Raw genomic sequence first — 22618 nt, forward strand, 5'->3', positions numbered from 1 at the left:
CTTTTTCCATTTTTATGTAAGGGTGTCTATAATTTATTCTAGGGTATATCATATTTTGAGGGATGATTAATATGCTTGTTTGAGTTAGGATAAGGTTACATTCCTTGAAATAATCCTCTTCATGTTCAAGGTTTCCATGTCTAATTGAAGAGTTTTAGGGAACTTGTATATGTCTCTAAAAACACATTGACTAAAGTAGAAGTAGATTCTTGTTTTAATGACTAGTTGATCATAATAATGTTTATTAAACCTTTAAAAGTATTTGATCCAAAAACTTATTATAATGACATATGAGATTGGATACTCATGGATTATTGAAGAAGACCTAATTATTTATTTTATTTTATTTACATGTATGCATACACTTCTTATTGTGTGCTATAAGTCACATAAATCTCTCTTTTAAATTGTTGGAATTGTTGACTATATTTTCCAATGCAATAGCGAGTGAGCTTGAATGTCCAAATTTAGTATTTTAGGTCCTTCTAACTTCCATGTTTTAATATTATGACTTTTTCTTAATCTTTCAAGAACTTGAGTCAAAATATATTAATAGAGAGTAAATGGTTATTTAAGCTTTTAAGGGTTGCACATGAAGTAAGAAAAGTACAAGGCAATTTAGCTAAAGAAAACACAATCCAATTTTATATCTTTTATTGCATATTTAACTCATTATTTATCTAATTTGTAAGAGACATGAATTTTAGGTTTCTATAATGGTAAACCAATATATTGAATGTTTAGTGAGAAACTTTTGGACTATTAATATACAAAGGGTATGGTTTGGTTGAAGAAAATTATTGTGCTAGCATTTCTTTGTTATAGTCTTGTATTTAACCTTTAGGATCAGCCTCTTAACCCTATAGAGAGAAAAATACAAACATTACTCACTCATATCAATTGACCCCTTATTACCACAATTTGATAATAATTTAGTCTTATTATTTTGGATCAACATAAGTTCTAAGTTTACGTTTCGAACTATTTTTTAAAGATTGTGAGCTTATAATTTGAGAGTCAATAGTACTAAAACAAAGCTATAAGGTTTTCTTATAGATTAATAGTTTTTTTACGTTGATCCATTGTAACCTGAACCTATAGATTAACAATATAAATATTAAGATTAATGTGTGTATATAGATGCACACATACTCACTATGAGATAGAAAATGTATATTTTTATATTTCTTTTTTATTTCTACCCTTAATAATATATATTTTTTTATTTGTACATATAATTGTTAGATTATTGAAACTGTTAAGAGATTATAACACTTGCAAAATTTGATGTTACATGTTGGGAAGGAAAAAAAATGTTTTATAAAATATTGACTGGAATTATATTAACCACAATGTTCATAATGCATATCCATTATTCGAACAATATTATGTCCAAATATAAGTTCTCTCTATATATCTAGAGGAGAACAAACTGTAGACATACTACATGAGCAGAATTCATACTAACCCTGAGTCGTCTAGGCAGCACAGGAGCATATTTTACAGAAAATTAAATCTGTAACATCTACAGGATTGAAGCAAGTTCTGTGGTTTAGTGTCTTATTTCTCCACCATTAATGTAATGCACACAAAAGAAATACATAAAAACCACTGACATGAAAGGACATGGAGTCCTAATGAAAAATATTGGAAAGAAAAAATAACTGCAGTGGATTTAAGTTGCCAGATCGTATTCTGTTACTTGTTACTAATTGTTGAGAAATTAATGTTCTCCTCATGCGAATTGGGAGAAATTACTAAATATTCCAACAGTTTGAGACGCGTGCTACATTTAAGTATACATACAATAACATTAAGTAAGAAGATGATATGCTGTACTTCAATTTCCATTGAAACACAAGATGCTTCAAATGCGGAATATTACTTGTAATATTTACACAAGTAGTGTATGTTACTGATATAAATCAGTTTATAGCCTCTAATCTCTGACTACAAGGTGGAGGCTTAAGCATTTCATGCCGCCTATCTGTTAAACATTAGCCTTTCTATTCTCAAATTCTAGCCTCTAGAAACTGAATAAAAGCACACAAACATAAAAGCAGACTAAAAGGAGACCCAAAGAAGATAAGTTACAGTAGCTGCAATGAAGAAAAAGGAGAGGAATAATAGCAGTAGGGCACATTATGAAGAATAAAAAGTCAAGAATATGAGTGTTGAGAGTAAATGGTAGAAATGATGAGTTCAGTTGGTGTGATGCATCATGTGACGCTGTTGATGATCGGAAGCTGCAGCCTCACCTGATGATGATGACGGGTGTAGCGTCATTTCCAGCAGGGACTCTCTCAATTGCTCTGCTTGAATTATTTCTTTGTCCCTCATCTGCAACCACAAAATTTGTCAGAAAAATGATTTTTAAGACCAGTGGCGAAATTGATAAATTAATTTGTTTGTATGATGGTTTTAAGTAACAGAAGCACACCTCTGCGTTGAACACATTCAGAACCAGGCCTCTGAAGGAAGTGATATTGGCGTTCAAAATGTCAAGCCCTAATCTATCCATTGCTTGCATCAGTCTAACAAAACCACCATCTCGCTTCTCACTGAATATTCTCAGGTTGAAAACGTGTGTATCCACCTGGCTTACATCAATCTGTACCACCCAACAAGAAACTCTACTCGTCATCAATGAATTGAACATTTTAATGAGTTTCATCATGACTCTTCAGGAGCAAATTGGGCAGAAGCACTCAACTATGTGAGGATAATATTATTTAGTATTCAAACATAAACATATATATATATATATATATATATATATATATGGGGCTGTGCTTAAAAAATATCTGGAATAATTTTTCTCTATTGGATCCTTAAAAACTCTATTTTGTCTTACAGAAAAACAGCATATTATACAATATAACAAATATAAGCATATTTAGCGTTGAGTTGCATGCCAGGTAAGCCATACAAAAAATGGTGTTAAATTTCTTATTGAGAATGTATCTCACAGAAAACAGAAAACAAATACAATTTTTTATTTGTTCACTTAGTTACGATGAACAATTTTAGTTGATTCAGTGTTTGTATAATATAACAAATGGAATCTAAGTATTTTACCTGCATTGTATGAACCATCTCTTCTGTGGGCTCATTCACTGTGGGTTTAGTGACATCTGACTTCGCTGAGCATCTTGCAAGGGTTTCCTCTTCTATAGTCTGTTGCACACCATTTTCGAAATTAGGAGAGCTAGGGTTGGCCGCTTGCATGTCCATTTCGTTTAGTTCCTCCTGCAGTTCTTTCACCTGTTGCTGCAGTTGCTTGATATAATCAATAGCATCCCCCAATATAGAGGCCCTATCCATCTGCCCACAAACAAACTTTTCCTTTAAACAACCAACTACATAGTGATAAAGATATAGGGACAATTGCACATTAACAAAGAGCAAACTTTTGATAGCCTAAGATCAAAACTGAACATCCTTTATCAAGATTTTCCTTCTGCACTTAAATTATTATGTTTCTTGTTGGTAAAGTTTCAAATACAATATATTTTCAAACAGTTTTTATAGAATTCAATACAATATAAATACCCATTAGTCCTAAACCAAATTTTTATTGAAAAATTCAAACCCCCATACAAACAATTTTTGATAGGATAAACCATATCTTAATTGGGCGCCTAAAAGTAAACAGGTAGTGCATTGTTTGTTATTTTGGATTTTTGTAAACCATATCTTAATTGGGCGCCCAAAAGTAAACAGGTAGTGCATTGTTTGTTATCTTGGATTCTGGGTGTTTAAAAACAAACAACTCACCAGCTCTTTAAGCTTTAAAAATTTAGTCATTAGTGGTATTTCATCCATCACATTATAGAAACATAATTGCCTTTACGTAGTGAAGAAGAGAAAACTCCATGGAATTCGATTGAGATTGCTTGAACAAGATAAACATAGGTTCTTAAAGCATCGTGACTGTAATTTATGAAGTAGAGTAGATTATAGAAACAAGAGTACCTTGGTGATCTTGGGGACTAGGGCACGCAAGGCATAGAGCCGTTCATTGAGCTTCTTCCTCCTTTTTCTTTCAGCTACAAGATTTTTGGAGAGATGTCTTCTTCCGGAACGACCAACCACTTTCTGATCGTCAACATCATCCTCCATCTGATCGCTGCAGTCTGAGGAATCTGCTCGTATAAATTCGTGCTTCACCTCTTTATCATGGTTTTCCTTAGAGAGCTGAGAACTGGTCCTCATGATGGGTATATGTAAGCTTGCAGCAGCAGCCTGAATATTGTTATTGTCTTGTTGTAATGGGTGATCGTTGGTGGGTTTATCCGAATGATTGATGGAGTCAGCAGAGCCTTCAAAGTAGTCGTTCTTGAGGGGCTTGTTATTATTACTATCTTGCAGTTGTTGACCGAGAAAGTTGAGATGAATGGACAGTTGGGACTCTGATAAAGCCCTGTCAGCAGCCGAGGAGTCCCAAGGCACCGAAGAATCTGTCGCTGTTACAGGGAGCCAAGGCAACGTACTAGCAGTTTCACTCACGGATCCAAATCCCCCGCCTGCTGACCCTGACACGCCGAACAAATTGTTGGACTCTGCAAACATTTGGGGAAGCCACAGATCGAATTCTGTCAATACAAATTGTACTAGAGATGCGTTCTCTGCTACCTGCGAGAGTGTAAAACTGCATTAAATTCACATAAAGTTAAAGTATAACGAGAATATATAGGAGGCTAGTACGTTTCTAGGTTTTGAAGGCTTACAGGTTTGCAAACAAAGAGCTCTACAAGGCCGTTCCTGACAGGGATGAGGACTTTAGTTTGCACTGCGTCCTGACAATGAAATCAAGTAAGGCTGATGAGAATAATCACGGGCTGGAACTATTGTCTTTTTGTTTAAGGACAGAAGAAACTCACCTGTCCAGCGTTAGGGTCTGCAATGTTCGGAAAGTTCATCCACCTCGGTTGCCCTGATAAGAACACCTGTCCTTGAATCCTGGAGGAGAGTTAACATGAAATTAGAATTTGAAACCTCCCATTTCCAAAGAAAGTATAAATACCCACTGCTATAGGTGAAATGATAGGAATTTGTTAGGGAAAACGGTGAAGGTGATACCAAACTGTTTGAATGATAAACTGGGTTATTTTTGTATTCTACTATGCCCGATTATGTCCTATATAGAGATTAAAACAGTGGCATTCATAGCTATCTCTTGTAGGTTATACGTGGTGCTTATTGCAGCTAATTGTACAGTCCAGTACATTTATGTATCAGGTTGGGTATTCCCAATGCCACCGGACAATCAAAACCACATCATTCTTAGTAGTAATACAATGATCACATGTTTTGACCATGGCAAACTAAACATGTATGTTAAACGTTTCCCTGCGTTTCAGTCGCTTCCTTACAGTCACCACACATTTCCTACGTAATAATATGTTCCACTAACCATAAGGAAATTTATATTATGGATATAGAACATTAATAGAACAGTAAATTTCCACCTACGAGAGCTCCTACTAGGCCTCGGATGGAGAGACTTCTAATGGCAATGACCTAAAACATGATAAGATTCTTCATTCTAAATGGTAAAACAAAATTACAAAAAATGAGCGTTCAATTTCAGTTTTCAGTAGGATGAATTTGTAAGGAAGAAGAAAGGACTAGTTTCAAAAAGCAGAAAACTTACATAAACTTAAAGCTCCAGGAATGAAGGTTGCTAGGGCAACTGGGAAGAACAATGCTTGGAGAATCATGGGTAGCAACTAACAGACTTAAATCGATGTATTTTGAACTGTCAAAAGATACATCTCTACCAAGGAATATAAACCTGTCAATTTATAGGTTCATCATGAAGTGTGAAATCGACCATGTTCTTTTTCCGTCCCGACAAATTGTCCAAATCTGTAACAGCCTCTGGTCTCGATATCGCAGAAATCTTGATTATTCCAAGTACATTTTGCCTTACTCTCTCTGTCTCTATCTGCAGCTTGACGTGAAACTAAGGTTCATGAGTTTGACGGTCAATCTGGATTTCCAATAGTGGTTTGGGCAAATATTTTAATTTAATTTTTTTTAAGAATAAGCATACTGAATTTTCTAACAACCCTTTCGAAAACACTAATCATCACGAATAATAATCGACCTCCTTCATAATGTGTACTCTTCAGTACACCCGTTTTATGTTCCCTCTGGGCTGAGCCATTTGTAACGAACTGAACTAGGACTCCAAGCGTATCAGATACGATACGCAGTTCTAAAAACGAGGTCATATGGCGTTAGCTAATTACTTTGCTTTAAATCGAGCTTTAGGTCAGATTCCGATGATTGACCTTTTAGGAAACTCAAAAACTAATGCTGGAGATGGACTGGCGGTGGCTCTATTAAATGCATTTAAACATTAGGGTTAAATATTTGTTGAAGCTTTTGATGCATCGATATTTTCATTAATTCGCGAGGATCTCGTCAAAGATGCATAATTGGAAAGTTTTAATTACCCTGCGTCTAATGGAATTGAGGAAGGAAAGTCTGCCAAGAGGTCGCATGCTGTAGTTCTGGGATGTTGAACCGTCAAATCCCGGCACCCGCATCCTTCAAAATAACGAGGTGAAAAGAAAACGTGTGATTCTGACAAAGGATTTTGAAATCCCTGACCCGATTGATCTGCACCACTACAACAGCAACCGATCCATTCCAGGCACCTGCACAAATCGAATATTGCAAATAATCACATTCTTGAATTCTATCAATTTAAAGCAAACAAATTTTGTTTTATTTCATACCGATGAATAGACTTGAACTAGAATTTATTTCATACCGTTGATCATCGCTGATATTCCAGTAAATGAGATAATCCCAGCGTTTCGCTCCAACCAGAGAACGCAGCCGTTCTTGCGGTCCCAAGTGGAATGCCTTTGACATGTTCACTGACCCGTTCCTGCGCGTCCACGCAATTATAACTTAGAAAACTCGTTTTTGAGCTGGAAATTCAAATTAGGGACACGGGAACAAAAATTATCCTTGAATGTAAAGCTTCTTGTCTGGATTCAATATTTTAGATAAAATTGTGATCTTTTGTTTGTTTTCATAATATATCACGGAGTATAATCTGATCTAATATGCTGATAAAATCAAATTTCATACAGCTTTTAAAAAAATATAAAATCATAACTACAAAAATGCTTATTTGAGGCCAAAATTCCAAACTACAGACACGGGAACAAAAACAACCCTGAAATGTAGAGATTTTTGGTTTAAACTTTTTGTGTTTTGATTTTATCAGGATATTAAATCCTACTCAATATTTTTTTCTCATCCTAATAATGGATCAAGTAATATAATTTAACCTAAAATGTAGATAAAATTTAATTATACAGTTTTTTTTACTCCAAAAACATGTACATTAAAAATCATCGTCTCATTTTGTAAAATATACAGTCAATTACAGGGTTGAAGATGTCGAACTGCAATTAGATATTAAAGAAATAAATTAGGTGAAACTGTAACAAGCAAGCTAGCAAAACAGTTCAATCACAGAGAAACCTGATAAGACAATAATAAAACACCTACTCCTAATGAATTTATAAAAAATCATATGAAGTTAGAAAAGGACAAGTCAGTTGGATCCATGAAGATACAAAATTATGGAGTATTAAAGATTCACGAATTCAAATCTCTGTATCTCCAGAGCAAATGGACATGAACAAAAAATGTTTTCATCATAAAGCAGGCTACCAAAATGCTTTGGTTACAAAAGAGCTGATAGTAGAAAATCCTAACACATGCACGAGAAATCTTAGACTCGCCTTTTAACTAGTTACGGAGGATTAAAGGCTCAGGATTTCGAATCTTCGTATCTCCAGAGCAAATGTTAAAGGGTCAGGAATTCCAATCTTCGCATCTCTAGAGCAAAAGGGGATGAATATCTTCATCATAAGATTTGTAATATGCAGATTACCAGAACGCCTTGGTTACAAAGAGAGCTGATAGTTATATAGTAGAATACCCTAATATGCACATGAGAAATCCTAGGTTCGCCTCTCAACCGATCTTTGAAAACTACGTCAAATTCCAAAAGAAAGGTCTGGCTGGATCAAGAAAATATAAAGTTATGGAGGATAATTGGGGGAAAGCATTCAATTCTCCGTATCTACAGAGCCAAGGGGCATGAATCAAGAATCAAGACTAAAAAATATCTTGCTATTAAAAATATACCGCGTTTACGGAAATCTGGCTCGGACATGAGCCGATTATAGTAATTCGGGTCGAGCTTTTATAAACTCTCACTTTAACCTTTTTCCAATCAGGGTTTGGACTTATCATCGCTGGAGCAGGGGGCTTTCTGGACAAAGCGCTCAGAATTTCATGTTCTTAATTGTGCGGTGCGCGAGAATCACAAGGGGAAAGAACAGAATTTGCCGTATCAGACACCTGTGGGCCCGAACTGACCTCGGGACGGACCCAAGGACAATAAATTAGAATATTCTCGAAAGAAGACGGTAATATTTGCAATATTTTCCCCGTCTGATACCGCGAATCCCCCCTCAGAAAGGATCTGTCAGGGGAAGCAATTGCTGTTAGTACGCGTGCTACGCCATCGCCAATTTGTCACAGAGCAAGCAGTTGCTTTGTCTATCCGTGCCGCCATTCTCATATTTTGTTTCAAGTTCTGACATTTTTTATTATTTCATTCTACTGATCATGAAAGCAATTGTTAACGGCGATCAAGATTATCATCATCATCGTCATCACAATCACATCACAAACACAGAAAAACAATCAAAACCTTTAAAAACTCAAAGAAGCTCACCTTTCAAGCATTTTCTGCTACTTTTTCTGTCTCTTCTCTTGCTTCTCCTCCTCCTGCTTTTCAGAACTTTAAAACATCCAAGAATGGCCGACGCAGAAGAAGAATATAAGGAAGAGTAACAGTTAAGGCATATTTTTTATTTTCCTTTGCTTCGGTAGAAGTAGGTGGCAGGCAGTGAAGGTGTGAAGAGTTTCAACTTCTGTTATTTAACAAAGGTAAAGTAGGAATAATTACCATGATTCATCATCATCATGATGTCTCCATGTTTTCTGTTCTCTCTCTTAACATTTTTCAATTAATGTTCGTTAATACAACAGTTCCGTTAGTAACTGATAATAAATGCTGGATGCTGCGAAAATAGCAAATGTACTAAGATGCCACTTACTTATTCGTCCTGTACTGCAAAATTCAAATACATCCAATTAAAAAGAATGGTATGACGTGTGTACTTTGCCTCTTCTGTTAATTTGGAGGAGGTTTACAAATCACAGATTCATTCATGCCTCTCTCTTCCGTCTCCATGTTTTTCAATCATAATTTCAGTTCTATTAATTCAGAGTCCTCGCGACCAAATTAATCCAAAGCAATCGATTACAATTCTCCAGTCAAACAACTGAAATTCCCATCCATCAAAATTGGTTGAAATGCCGTACACGCTTCTTGTTCATCTCTTGGCACCAACAATTTATAATGAACGTTGATTAAACCAATATGATAAAAAAAAAATGTTAAAAAAGATTTTATCTTGCAATTTTATATGGATTCAAATCTTAAAAAATATTTATGCATCAATTTTAAGTGCAAGTAACCTCACACCACCATGTAGGGGAAGGTAACATAAAGATTCATTATAGTTTAAAAGATGCTTATAAATGTTCGATCTTCTATATATGATAAGAAAATAAATTTAGTGAGTAGGGGAAGCATATTTGTAATCATTATAGCTAATTTCACAAATTCACAAATTCTAAATGTTACATTGGATTTCAATAAATTATTTTTGTTGCCTACGATTTAACTGCGACGCATGTTGTGGGATTTGTTGTGCACAAGGATAAAAAAGTACACATTTTAAACTGTTGCTTTATACCTACTTAAAGATACCCCAATATTCGTGCACTTAAAATTGCTAATACTTATATAAAAATTCCCTAGTAGTTGTGCCTTATGAGTACTAATAAAGGTGCACAAATGGGCCAATAATGGTCCAAAAATGTTATTTACTAGGGCTAAAGTGGGCCAATTATTGATACATGTAAAATTTATTAATGAAATTTTAGTTAATATTGTTTGAGTTTCTTTAAAGTTAGTAATTGGGTGGTTGGGTGCACAAGAAACAAATGATTATTAGAACTATAATGACTATGGTGTCCTTCCACTATATCATAAATTTAAAATAAAAATATGATATTTTATATTTTATTAGAATTTAGTTCTACTTCAACATACTCTAAGACATGATTAAATATCCACAAAGATAAGATAAAATATTAAATTAAAAAACTTAATGCCTTTATTATCTATACATTATGTATACAAAGACATAGTGGATATACTATTATAGAATTCATATAATTTAGAAGATCTGGGTAGTTAGGAAAAACATCTCTATAAGATATCACAATTGAAAAACAACGAACCATTGTACTATAATGGTTCTAATAGAGGTTAGGAAACACCTTGTATATAATATAATAAGGAACATGTTTCATTATGAGTGGGAAATAATTATTATAATCAATAGACCCTTATCATATGTATAGATACAAAATTTCTCATATGGTAATTAAGGAAGAAATGATTGTTGTGACATGCTTTCGTTTTGATATATTATTCAACATTACCTTTAAAATTAACATTATTTACTCTTATCATATTCATGACATAATTTCACAACTCATCATTGGGTTGTTAGTAAAACTAATATTTTATGTCTAATTTTTTTTATCATTTATTATTTATTTTCATAGAATAGGATATTGATTATACATACATGTTAGCTACAACTAATCATAAATGATATGTGTTAGGATTAATATGATAGTCACTTGCAACCTTATATATAATGTTGTTTTCTCCAACATAATATGGGTTACTTGTGATATTGTTGCAATGACATTGAATAAAAAGGTTATGGGAAAACACAATATTAGTAGTGGAGCATCTTGTCATGATTAAATTAGTAGTGGAACATCTTGTAATGATGATGAGAACATAATATGATAGTCACTCGCAACCTTATATATATAATGTTGTTTTCTCCAACATAATATGGGTTACTTGTGATATTGTTGCAATGACATTGAATAAAAAGGTTATGGGAAAATGCAATATTATTAGTGGAACATCTTTAACTCTCTTGGAAGGGAGTGGAGCACCTTGTCATAATTTGTGAGAATCTTAGTAGTTGGCCTCTTCAATGTGAAATAAGAATTGGGTAGTATTTCTTACTTAAAGTTATAAGTCAAAGACGTTTATTCGTGATTTATATCTTAGGCAACATATTTAATACATAATAGGATACAATTATTTGATTGGTGGGTCTTGTTTGGTATCATGTGCTATTTTAATTTGTTAGTAGATGTATTTATTCATGTTACCTTTTAGATTTTATGGTTAATCACATGTTAATCTAATTAGTTAATCATATTTGCACAATTATTATTTATGATTTGATACTATATATTTGTCTTATTCTCAAAAACATGTATTCATAAATTATGCGTGCATAAAATTGTAGTTTTAAAGATACAACATGATGTAAACATCAATTATCAAATTTAATTAAAAATTGATATTAATTTATAAGTTTAAATTTAATATTTTTTTCTAGATAATTTGATCATAATCAAAATGTCATTATATCTATAATTTAAATTAATTTTATAGTAGATATATAAATTAATCTACATATTGCACAATATTCCTTATACATAAAAAATAAATCATTAATGATAGACACACCTTACAATAGAGTTAATGTTATTTAAATAAAATTTAAACTTATAAACTTTAATATACTTAAATAATCATAAAAAATCAAATAAATAAACACAAATACATCTTAAATAATGATAATCAAACACCAGATTCAAATAAAATCTTTATAATTCTAGTAATTGTAGATAAGAGGGAAGAAAAGCATCATCGAAACATATTTTATTCAATTATAAACTTGGACAATCTCCCTTGTTTTCCATTAAAAAGGTACCAATACCATTATCTTCATGAGTGAAGCCACAAAAGAACAAAATAGAGCAATAAAGCTTGAGAAATCTAATGTAGAGAATTAGAAAAAGGCAATTCTCTAAAATGGAATAGAAATAATAAAATCACCTTAGCTAAGGTTTGAGATACAATAATTATGTATTATATATTTTTTTCTATTAGGTTAATATAATATAATTGCATTCAATAGGCATAATTTGTACCTACACAAAATACATTACAACTATATATTTCATTATAATATAATTATACGGGATATATGTATGATCTCAACTAACGTATAGAGGTAATCCTAATCACCATCTTTGTAACTCTTTTCACACTTGATTTTCATAATAGATTATATAATTTGATTATTTGAAATTTTAGGGAAAATGTGAGAAATAGGTAGAGTTCTAATAATGCATATGTATTCACATTGCATATAGGAAAAATGAAATTAGAAGAAGTTTCAATATTAAAATTTTACAAGTGTTTTAGTAACATCAAGATGATTATGTTGAGTTCTAAAATACCTCATAGGTTATAAATATTTATTAAAAAAATTAATATATTTCTTTTTAGTAATCTATAATTAGTCTTATAAATTTACTTTAATTGCATCTTCTATTAATGATATTATAAATTGCACAATAGAGAAAATTCATGTGATTGAATGCATAATTAGGAGGATGGATGGAGTAAAGGGTTGAGTTTTAAATTTCTTTATCTATCTACTATGGTTAAGAAAAAATATGTTTTGTTGCATACCGTTGAGGAATGATGATCATATTCACTTACAATCCACTTACAACTATTATGGACATTGATTAGATATGTGGATTTGTATATATTTTTCCGTATAACATATTATTTATTTTAATAATGGGCTATAATGTTTTGTGGATGACATGATTATACTACATCCCTTACTTCATCATGTTAGACTTGTTGTGATGCTGATAGAGGTTTAATATCATCCCAATCAACCATATGTTATTCAATGGATGGTATATAGTCTATATTGTGGACTTACTTGTTGTGATGGTGATAGAGGTTTAGTATCATCCCAACAAACCGTATGTTATTCAATAGATGTTATAGTTCATATTGTGGGTTCTAGCTAAATACTACTTGACCTATTTGTCTAATAAAATTAAAACAATAATCAAACATGTCAAATTAAGAAACTGTTAAATTTACTTACATTAAAATTGATATTCAACCTCAAGGATGACAATCATTATTAAGAACATATTAAATGATTACTTGGTTAGTGTTCCTTTTACTAGCTAATATCTATTGTTATTTTTTCCAATGTCTTTATTCTTTAGATGGTCAACCTCCACATTTGAAGATCCTTCCCATCAATGAATTTTCCTTGCGTTATTATTTTTTCTTTTTCATGATCTAGGGTGAATTTCACTTCTAAGAATGTCTCTCCATTTGTTTAATATTTAAATTAATATTTTACAAAGGCTTTTAGATTGATCCATTTACACTAAATGCTACATGATGACTTAGATGAACAAAAACCATCATGCTCCATGTTTTAGCCATAAAAATAATGGATTTGATTTCTACTTAGGTTGTTATTTCCGAAGAAATTCTATTATTGTTAACTCCAAATTTTCTCTACTTGAACCTAGTTGTAATTAAGATGAAGGATTAATGATTGTGTAGTGTTTGATAAGATGTATATGGAAGTATAATACAAACCAAAAAATTGATGTCATTTTTTTTATAATTAGAGGTTTAAAATAAGTTCATCTAGATACATGATAATACCAAATGCCCTCGTTGTGTCCTCTAAGATCCATATCATCAACAATGACCTTTTTCAATAGCCAAAAAACCTTGTTGTTGAAGTCATCCCAATTGCTACCAAATTTATAATATTTTTGAAGTGAATTCATGATTTTGTTGAAGTTGTACACATGTGCTTATTATTAAAGTGACATGATACTAAATATGGCATAGGTTGTTGAAGTAAATTATTTATTACTGAATATGGACTATAAAGTTTTATATTTCCAAACTTAAGTGAAATATTCTTTTGATTCTATTATTTATTAAATAATGTCACTTCACCTAAAAAAGTTGATCAAAATTGAGATACTTCTTAGCTTTAGCTTTATTTTTTTTTTAATCATGCAAGATTTCTCATGTGAATATTGATGCTTGTACATTGTACAAACTAGGTAAGTGAAATGTATCATGAGATTGGGGCTCATGAATATTTTATGAAATATAAATTTAAAATTTTATGTTTATTAATTTTGAAGATATTTTCATATACTTTTCTTCTTTATTTATTGTACATTATTTAGTTTATTAAGTACTTATTGTATGATTTCCATTTTATTTTTTTAATGACTAGAGTCTACCCTTAATTCAATCGCATCTCTTCCTTTTAGGACAATTAATATACCCATTCTCCCATTAAAAATGTAAAACTATACTTTCCTTTCCATTCATTTTTCCTTCATAATAAGAATATACATCTACAACTTAAAAATTGCAAAAGTATCCACTCCAAATCTTCTCAAGACATTGCAAAAAAACCTTTTCTTCCATTTAAAATTATTTTAAGTTCTTTGTGGAAACATTTATTTCCTCAAATAATTTGAAACTAGTTCTCCCACTTTAATTTTTTTCTATCTTCTTGAGATCAATATGGTGCTTATGTCTCATTGTATTCCTCTCTAAATTTTCTTTCACATCCTTATGTAACTTGGGTCTAAACTTAGAAACATCATCTATTATCAAACTCTACTTTCCAATTTTATTGTAATTGTAAATTCATGTACTCCTCTATAATGTAGCTACACAAAATGTGAAAAATGAATCTTTATTGTATTCCTTTCATTGAATTTCATACAAATTCAAATCTTGCTAACACTGTATTGCATTGATTTCACTTCTTTCTAATTAAAACCTCAACAATTTTTTAAGGATTATGTTCGAAACCTCTACTTTCCCATCCATTTGTGTATGAAAGGGTAAAAGTTTAGAACTAACATAGTTTTATAAAAGCCAAAAAAATATAAATATAGTTTTTCTAAGTTATATTGTTATGATTTTTAAAATGGTATAAACCAATTAAATATTAAAATACTAATAAATTTTATTTTTAATAAATTTATATCTTTTTTTAATTAACTGGATATATTTTTTATAATTTTTAGGTTATTTTAATTGTAAATTTTTTTGAGCTCAATTGAATGTCATAAAAAGTATATCAAATTTAAAGTTTTTATTTTGATTTTTTTCAACTTAGATACTTAAATATTTAGCACATAGAGAAAAAAAAAATTTCAAATATTTTTTTAAAGTTAAATTTACTCAATGACATAGTTTTGGTGGGACATCAACTTTTGTCTATATTTTTTATAATTAAAAAAGAAATATTATTCCATCTTGGAGAGGATTCCCTTCTCTACTACATTATATATTTTTCTAAACTTTAAAGTACATCTTAATATTTAAAAAAAAAATGTAATTGGCATTATGTTTGATTATAAAAATGTAATTCTAACAAATTAAAAATATATGATAAAATAATTCAAAAAATTAGATTCTAGATTTTCAGCTCTATTAAAGGGTATTTTATAATTTCCATAAAAGTACCTTTTGAATGAAGAAATTTTGAGTTAGAGTTATTTTTTTGTTAAATTTATACCAAAAGAGAGATCTAGATACCACAAGGACTATCACAAAGATAATTTTGGGTGATGATTGGAACTTTTTTACCTAAAAAAGTTTAAGTCAAAATATTGCATATAAATTGAACTTGGTATGAATTATAAAATTAGGTTATATTAATTTAATATTTTTGGTTGAAAGGATTTTTCTATAATCCTTGTGCAATATAGGTGCTAAGTAGTTTTTCTAGAAAGAATTAAGGTGAAATAGTTTCTCCTAAAACCACTTCATTGGTTGAAAATATGACATAGTTTTGAACTTTTACTTGATAGGATAAAATTAAACTTAGACTAATGTTTAAATTTATCTAGAAAGTATGTTAAAAGTGACTCATAAATTTGGTATCTCTATCTAAAGACAATGCTAATTTATAAAATTGTACAATTTTATTATTTCCCTAAAGAGTGTTATAGCAACACATGAGTGGTGTCATTTTGATTCTTACAAGATATAAAGAGTGTGATGTTTTAGAATATGTCTCCATCAAGTAACAAAAATATATTTATTACCTTGCTAAGTTATTAATAGCTCAAGAATGGAATGTATGCTCATATTTTCTCATGGTCTCTTTAGTATAGGTAATGACTGATTATAAACCTAGATTCTATTGCTATCCTTTGGAATACTAGTAAACTATTATATATATATATATATATATATATATATATATATATATATATATATATATATATATATATATATATATAGGAGTCAAGGAATACTAAGAGGAGGGGTGAATCACTGTTTTGCAATTTTTAGCATTCTTAATCTGTCCTTTGGACCACTTAATGCAAATGAATAAAAATAGAGTGCATAAACACAAAGCAAACCTGGAAACCTGGTTAAGGGAAAAACCACGATGGGATTGAGACCCACAATATTAATATACATTGTTAGAAGTATGATAATATTACTTGAGGGGAATACACATGCATTCAGGCACACTACCTAGAGCTCATTGCTCAAATTAAAATAGAGGCTACAACCCTAGAAGGCTCATTACCTTACAAAAGATTATAGATATTAATTGGAATGTTTGAACTGATAAACAACATCTACAAATACTAAAAATAGTTCTAGTTAAGTACCAATTACATATCCTTACTCTGTTCTGCAACATTGCTTTGTACTAATATTCTGTTGTATTTTGAAGCTCAAATCTTTCACTAGCGCATGTGAAATTGTGCCCAATTGCTCATGTACATACTTCACACATAACCATCGATATCAAAAATGGTCAAATCAATTGGTCATATGGGAAAAAAACATGGAACAGTGTCACACTTTGGGCCAACTAAGGGTTGTCCAACCGGACTACCCCTGGGCTGCGTGGTTCCTGCGTGGTGTCGAAATGGCACCGGAAGTCCAACCGGACTTAGTTTGATGGGACTCCTTTAGTTTAAATTATTCCATGAAAAAAAAATCAAATTTATTTTTTATTGTTATAACTAAGGTTAGTCCGACTGGACTCAGTTTGGCCGGACTAGCCTATGTGTTATGTGATGTGGCACAAAAAAGGTTGAAAACTTTATATTTCTGAAACTTTTCACTTCTGCTCAATTTTTCTTCAAGCGGAATATTTTTTTACAAAAATTAAAAAATACCCTTTTGTAGAGCTTGAAGTCACAAATCTAGACGTATAACTTTTTTAGTATTTTGATTAATTTTAATATTTTTAATTAATTAAAAAGTGCGAGTAGCTTTTTAAAGTTAAAAAAGAGGCTGATTAGAAATTAAAAAAATATTAGATGATATTAGAAAAAATATTAAAAAATATTTTTCACTAGATGAGAGTCTTCTCGAAAAGGGTTTTTTTTTTTTGGTTAATGATAATTTTAGTAGTCAAAAGGTTAACGTCAAATGAAAACTATCAAATTTAGCTATGTTGGACTTCAAAATATTATAACGAGAAAAATATACATCCATTTTTTTAACACTGCATATATATGTTCTCTATTTGGGAAAAACAAATTAGAAAAAAATAAAGTTCGTTTTCATTTTTTTGGTGACACCGACTAGAATGCCTGATTTTTAACATTTTTTAGCAATGAAAAATCTGTCTTTGAATTTATTAAACAAATATTAATTTTTTTTCAAAAAATTAAAAAAAATAACATACCTAAATTTCATTAATATTTCTACATTTAATCAGTTTACATCATTTTAAAATTCAATTTAAAAATGTCACTTTTATGAGGTCGAAGTTAGGGTAAGTGCACCAAGATGGTGCGCAAAAAGGGGGTAGAAGTGGACGCTTTTTTTTTTTGCTGAAATTAGGTAAACCTGATTTTGGAGGAGAAAGTTGAGAGTTATCCACTCAAGATATGAAGATACTCAAAGACCAAATATTGTAGTACTTTGAATCTAGTTTCCAAAATACTATTTTTTTCAAAATTGGATAAGATTAAGGGGGTCAAATCCTTCGCTCATGAAAAACAGACCCTGATTTTTTTTTTAAAACATAACATAATGTCTGACGTGTGCGTAAAAAAAGTCATAGTTAGATTTAATATTTTGACAAATCCTTTGGCAAAAAGATAGTTAAGAGTGAGCACTAGAAGTTGTGTATTTTTTTGTAATTTTTTGTTGAGTATTTTTTTTAATGATTTTTCCAATAATGATATGTCTCTGAGAACTATGAAGACACTAGTAAAAGAAATTCAATAATGATATGTTATTGTTGTTCAAATTAGAAAAAAAAATTACATGGTTAGAAAGCTCAGAAGATGGGTGAAAATATGGTGGCAATTTAGAAATACCCACTTGATGAAGTGTAAACATGATGATGACAAAGTCGAGAAACCAAGTTGATAAAACAAAACGCGTCAAAAAAGAGGGAAATGGAGGGAAACCAAACTTCCAATGCAACTTTGTCATCCAGGCGTTATCACAAGCCTAAATAGTCAAAAACACGTATGGGCTCTTTGTACTATAAATAGCACATACAGGGGTGTTAAAGCTAAAACAACATGTATGCACTTCTACATGTGTTTAAAATGTGGGTGTGTGTATACATATATGTATATGTATAATATGTAAAATATGATATTTCATGTATATTGTAGCATCGTAAATTGTATGCACTTGCTAGGGTGGTACAATTTCACACCTAGTTTAGCACCCGCCTTGGCGCATTTTGCATGTTGCATTACATTTTCCCTTTAGCACTTAATTAATTAAATTAATTAGGTCTAAGGTTCTATTTTATCATCTCCCATATCATAAAGTTGGGCCCTTTCATTAAAGTGTGCCCCTTTCATTTTATTCTTCCAATACATCATTTAATCAAAAACCCTAATTAAGTCCTATTTTGAGCTTGGGGGCTTGGTTTCGGGGGTCAAAACATCTCGAAATCACCTGTAACTTCGGGATTCTCTCTAAAATCATCATATCCGATAGCCCTGAAAATTTGGTGAAAAGTTGTCAGGACCGTGGCGCTCGAAGTGCACATGGTCCCGGACATTTTTCTCGAAATTTTAGGAGCACAATCCAATCACAAAATAAAGCTTAACCCCAAGAAATTGGCAGGAAATTCAATCTCTAGGTCAGCCAAAAGACGAAATTATGATTTAGGGTTTCCTACATAAGAGCTCTCTTTCTTCATTTGAAGGGATCCGAATTTTTGTTTTCAGGGACCTTCTATGCAGCGAAAGAGCAGATCTTTGAAGACTTCAACAACATTCAACATCCTTCTGTCAAGCATTTATCAATTTCATTCATCCATTTAGGGCTTGGAAGACATTGAAGAACAATAGGAGATTACCGACTGAAGATTGGCTTGTACCCCTCCCTTGGGGTTGGGTATGATTTCATGTTGTTTTCATGTCTTTGCATGAGCTTCATTATATCATTTGTATCCATGCTTTAGATCACTTTGTATCTTGGTTTGGAGCATTTACATTATCATTTATAAGCAATTAGGGTTTACTTTCTAGGTTGCTCTAGTTTGCTTACTTGCATTTTAGGATCTTGCATACACACAAGGTCTGCACACACATTACTTTTACAATACAACTTGGCTATTCGTGGAGGTGGAAATCACCGAAGCGGGGGTTTGACTAAGGCAAAACCCTATATAGCCGCCCAAACACCTTTTCAGATATAAGTGCAGGTTTCGGGACTCGGACGATGCCGCAGGTTGCAGATCCGGGAGAAGCAGACTGAGACCGACCTTCTCACCAAATTTCAGAGCAAAAGACCAGGACAGGGGCGTGGGGCGCCCTGGTCCTGCTAGGATAGGGGCGCTGGGGCGCCCTGGTCCCTGGGACAGGGGCGCTGGGCGCCCTGGTCCTCCTGACAGACATCATTTTCAGCATTTTTGACAGCTTTTCCAGGTTGCCAAAACAACAGTTTCCGGAGCAGTTTCAGGGGCAGAATCAGGACAGTGGCGCCCGCGCCCCCGTCCTAAACATTTTCACTCAGATTTTAACACCGGGTACGCATTTACATTCTTTCCTTGTCCTTGTGTTTACAGCTTTCCATTGTTTAAGTTCAATTCTGCAATCTTGTTATTAGTTCATACTTGCACTTTGGGGTTAGGAATTGAACTTGCATCATTTCATCTTTCAATTGCAACAAAGGAATAGAAATCCTAATAGGTATCCCGTGGATCTCTCTTCCACAAAAAGAAGTAGCCAATTGTGTGATACCTCTAGACTCTTTCGTATTCCGCAAGTGTGTGGTTGAAATGAGATTAGGGCATGTTTGCTTAGTGTCACTTTTTCTCCCACACATATATATGTATATATGGATATATAATATATAATATATATGTGTGTGTATATAATATATTATGTACATATATACACACACATATGTGTGCATGTATGTGTATTGCCTTTTGATATTTTATTTGTATTATATGTATATGTGTATGTACGTATATTGATATATATTATATTTTGATATCTTATTATACTGCATTGTATTCCTCTCTCTCTCTCTCTCACTCACTCTCTCTCAAGACCCCACATAACACATAATGACCTCTTCGGACCATGTATGATATCTCAAGGGGTCAAATGGTGTCTTAAGGGGTCATATGGTGTTGCAACACATGTGTGGCTCAATTAGGACCTCACATGACCCCTAATGACATCATGTGACGTGTCTTCCTCTCCCCCCATCTCCCTCCTTGGTGCAGAGGTCGGCAACAATAGGGTGATAAACCTACCCACACACCTCTGGTCTTCTTTTTCTGGTTATGTTTCACACCTCAATGATGAAATCAACTTCTCACCATTAACCGAGATGATGCACACTCCTGCCCACTTCCTAAGGCCTATCAAGGTCTTCCACAATGCTTACTTGAAACACAAGAAAAGTATTGGTTTTTGAGTACTAGATAAGCTCACTGGTATAGGTTTCATAGTTTTACTAATACTAGTTTCATAGTTTTACCGGTACAGGTTTCATAGACTTACCAACACTAGTTTAGCGGGTTAGTAGCCCTATTTCACTGTCTTTTGGGACTTCTCTCCAAATAACACCAAATAACACCTTAACCAAATTTAGGTTTCAGACACCCTTTTGGGGACCACTATTAGATTCAAAAAGATTAGATTCCCACCCTATTCCTGCACTCTTCAGCACCTACTTGGTTACAGGCCTAATTGACCAGGCTAGGCCAATATCACAAAAGAGGTATGGAGAATGGGATCACAGGAAGGTTCCAACTTTTTGGTAATTTTCTCCTATGTTCAAATACCCAATTTAAGCACTTCAACTCATCTTCTCATCATTGTTCATTATATACTCAAAGAAACTCATCTAATCTAATTTAAATACTCAACCGGTTTAGACTAGGGCTTGGTGGTACTGTACCAACCAACTTCTCTGATCTCACCCCTCTAGAATCTCACAATACACATCCCTAACTAGCATTCTACTCATGGCCATCGGATCCCAATGAGTAGACTACAAGTTAGGGTCTTACTTGCATTATAACCCTTGAAAATGGAGGGTTTCAACCTGCAGAAAATAAACATTTTTAACTTCTACTAGACTTTACTTTGAGAGGTCAAAACTGGTGTATTAGAAGGGTGTTTTAGAGTTACTCCTAACCAGATCTAAGATTCATAAGAAATTATCACACTATACGAATTGTACAGAAATTCTCTGTATGGCGAAATCAAATTTGTCTTATTTACTTTCTCCACCAAACTTTACAAAACCTTTGACACCCCTTCCTATGGTTGTCCACATATATATAAACCTCTTCCAATGTCCATAACCAACTTTTGAATAGTTAGGACCATTGGAGAAGTAATTGTCATCCTACCGGCAACTTTGAAAAAGTTGCTTGACAACAAATGCAACATTTTGCAATTTTAGAACAACACCGGTTATTAACTACCTAGACCTTATGGAAACACAACCAAGGTCATTATTTACTCCAACACCTAAGACAACATCCTAGACATTCTAACTTTGACAAAATCCAAATTCCAAGCCTTCATGGCCTAATAGACCTCTAGGTTTATATGTTCACCTAAGAGATTATTGACCATACAAAATAGGCATTAAATTACATCAAGGTTGATCATTGATGCAACCCACAATTACAACATAAATGAACCTGTAGACAACACCATGTGCTTGAAAATTAGTTGTGACATGAAATGTGCTCTGCACCATACTCTCGAGCCCAAAAGAAACTCAAGTCCCTTGAGTTGGGATGTCTATAAAGTGAGTTTGGTCTTCTCAATAGCCTCAGAAGCAATCCATGTAGCATCCTCTAAAGGTTGATTCTTCCATTTGACTAGGTACTCCAAGTAAGTCTTCCTCCTAGTTTTCTTGCTGATCCTTTGATCCAAAATACATTCAATTTCAGGTTTGGGTTGTGGGGGAAGTCCTTCTATTATGTCTGCAATAGAGGAATCAAATTGACATGCATCACAAATATCATCAACAACACCCTTATATCTATAT

At 32.4% G+C, this 22618-nt stretch overlaps 1 protein-coding gene across 2 annotated transcripts; it reads right to left on the reverse strand.

The window, feature by feature from the left end:
* Positions 1–1787: 1787 nt before the first annotated feature.
* On the reverse strand, positions 1788–9086 carry LOC131043092 (transcription factor ABORTED MICROSPORES). 2 transcript variants are annotated; one of them, XM_057976437.2, is made up of 9 exons: positions 8777–9086; positions 6785–6904; positions 6465–6668; positions 4884–4962; positions 4731–4799; positions 3976–4635; positions 3079–3324; positions 2441–2611; positions 1788–2340 (listed from the first exon to the last, which is right to left on the reverse strand). In XM_057976437.2, the coding sequence occupies exons 1-9, from the start codon at positions 8785–8787 to the stop codon at positions 2203–2205; spliced, it is 1698 nt and encodes a 565-aa protein (XP_057832420.1). In that variant the 5' UTR covers positions 8788–9086; the 3' UTR covers positions 1788–2202. The 2 variants fall into 2 exon arrangements, with proteins under 2 accessions (XP_057832420.1, XP_057832421.1); XM_057976438.2 differs by lacking the exon at positions 8777–9086 and adding an exon at positions 7773–8651.
* Between the last annotated feature and the right edge of the window lie 13532 nt (positions 9087–22618).

This window comes from Cryptomeria japonica, chromosome 5 (genome assembly GCF_030272615.1).
Source record: "Cryptomeria japonica chromosome 5, Sugi_1.0, whole genome shotgun sequence".
Lineage (NCBI taxonomy): Eukaryota > Viridiplantae > Streptophyta > Pinopsida > Cupressales > Cupressaceae > Cryptomeria > Cryptomeria japonica.

Coding starts and splice junctions, on each gene's coding strand:
- LOC131043092 (XM_057976437.2), bottom strand. Junction 2,612..3,078: donor AGATGGTTCATACAATGCAG/GTAAAATACTTA, acceptor TGGGTGGTACAG/ATTGATGTAAGCCAGGTGGA. Junction 2,341..2,440: donor TGAATGTGTTCAACGCAGAG/GTGTGCTTCTGT, acceptor TTGTGGTTGCAG/ATGAGGGACAAAGAAATAAT.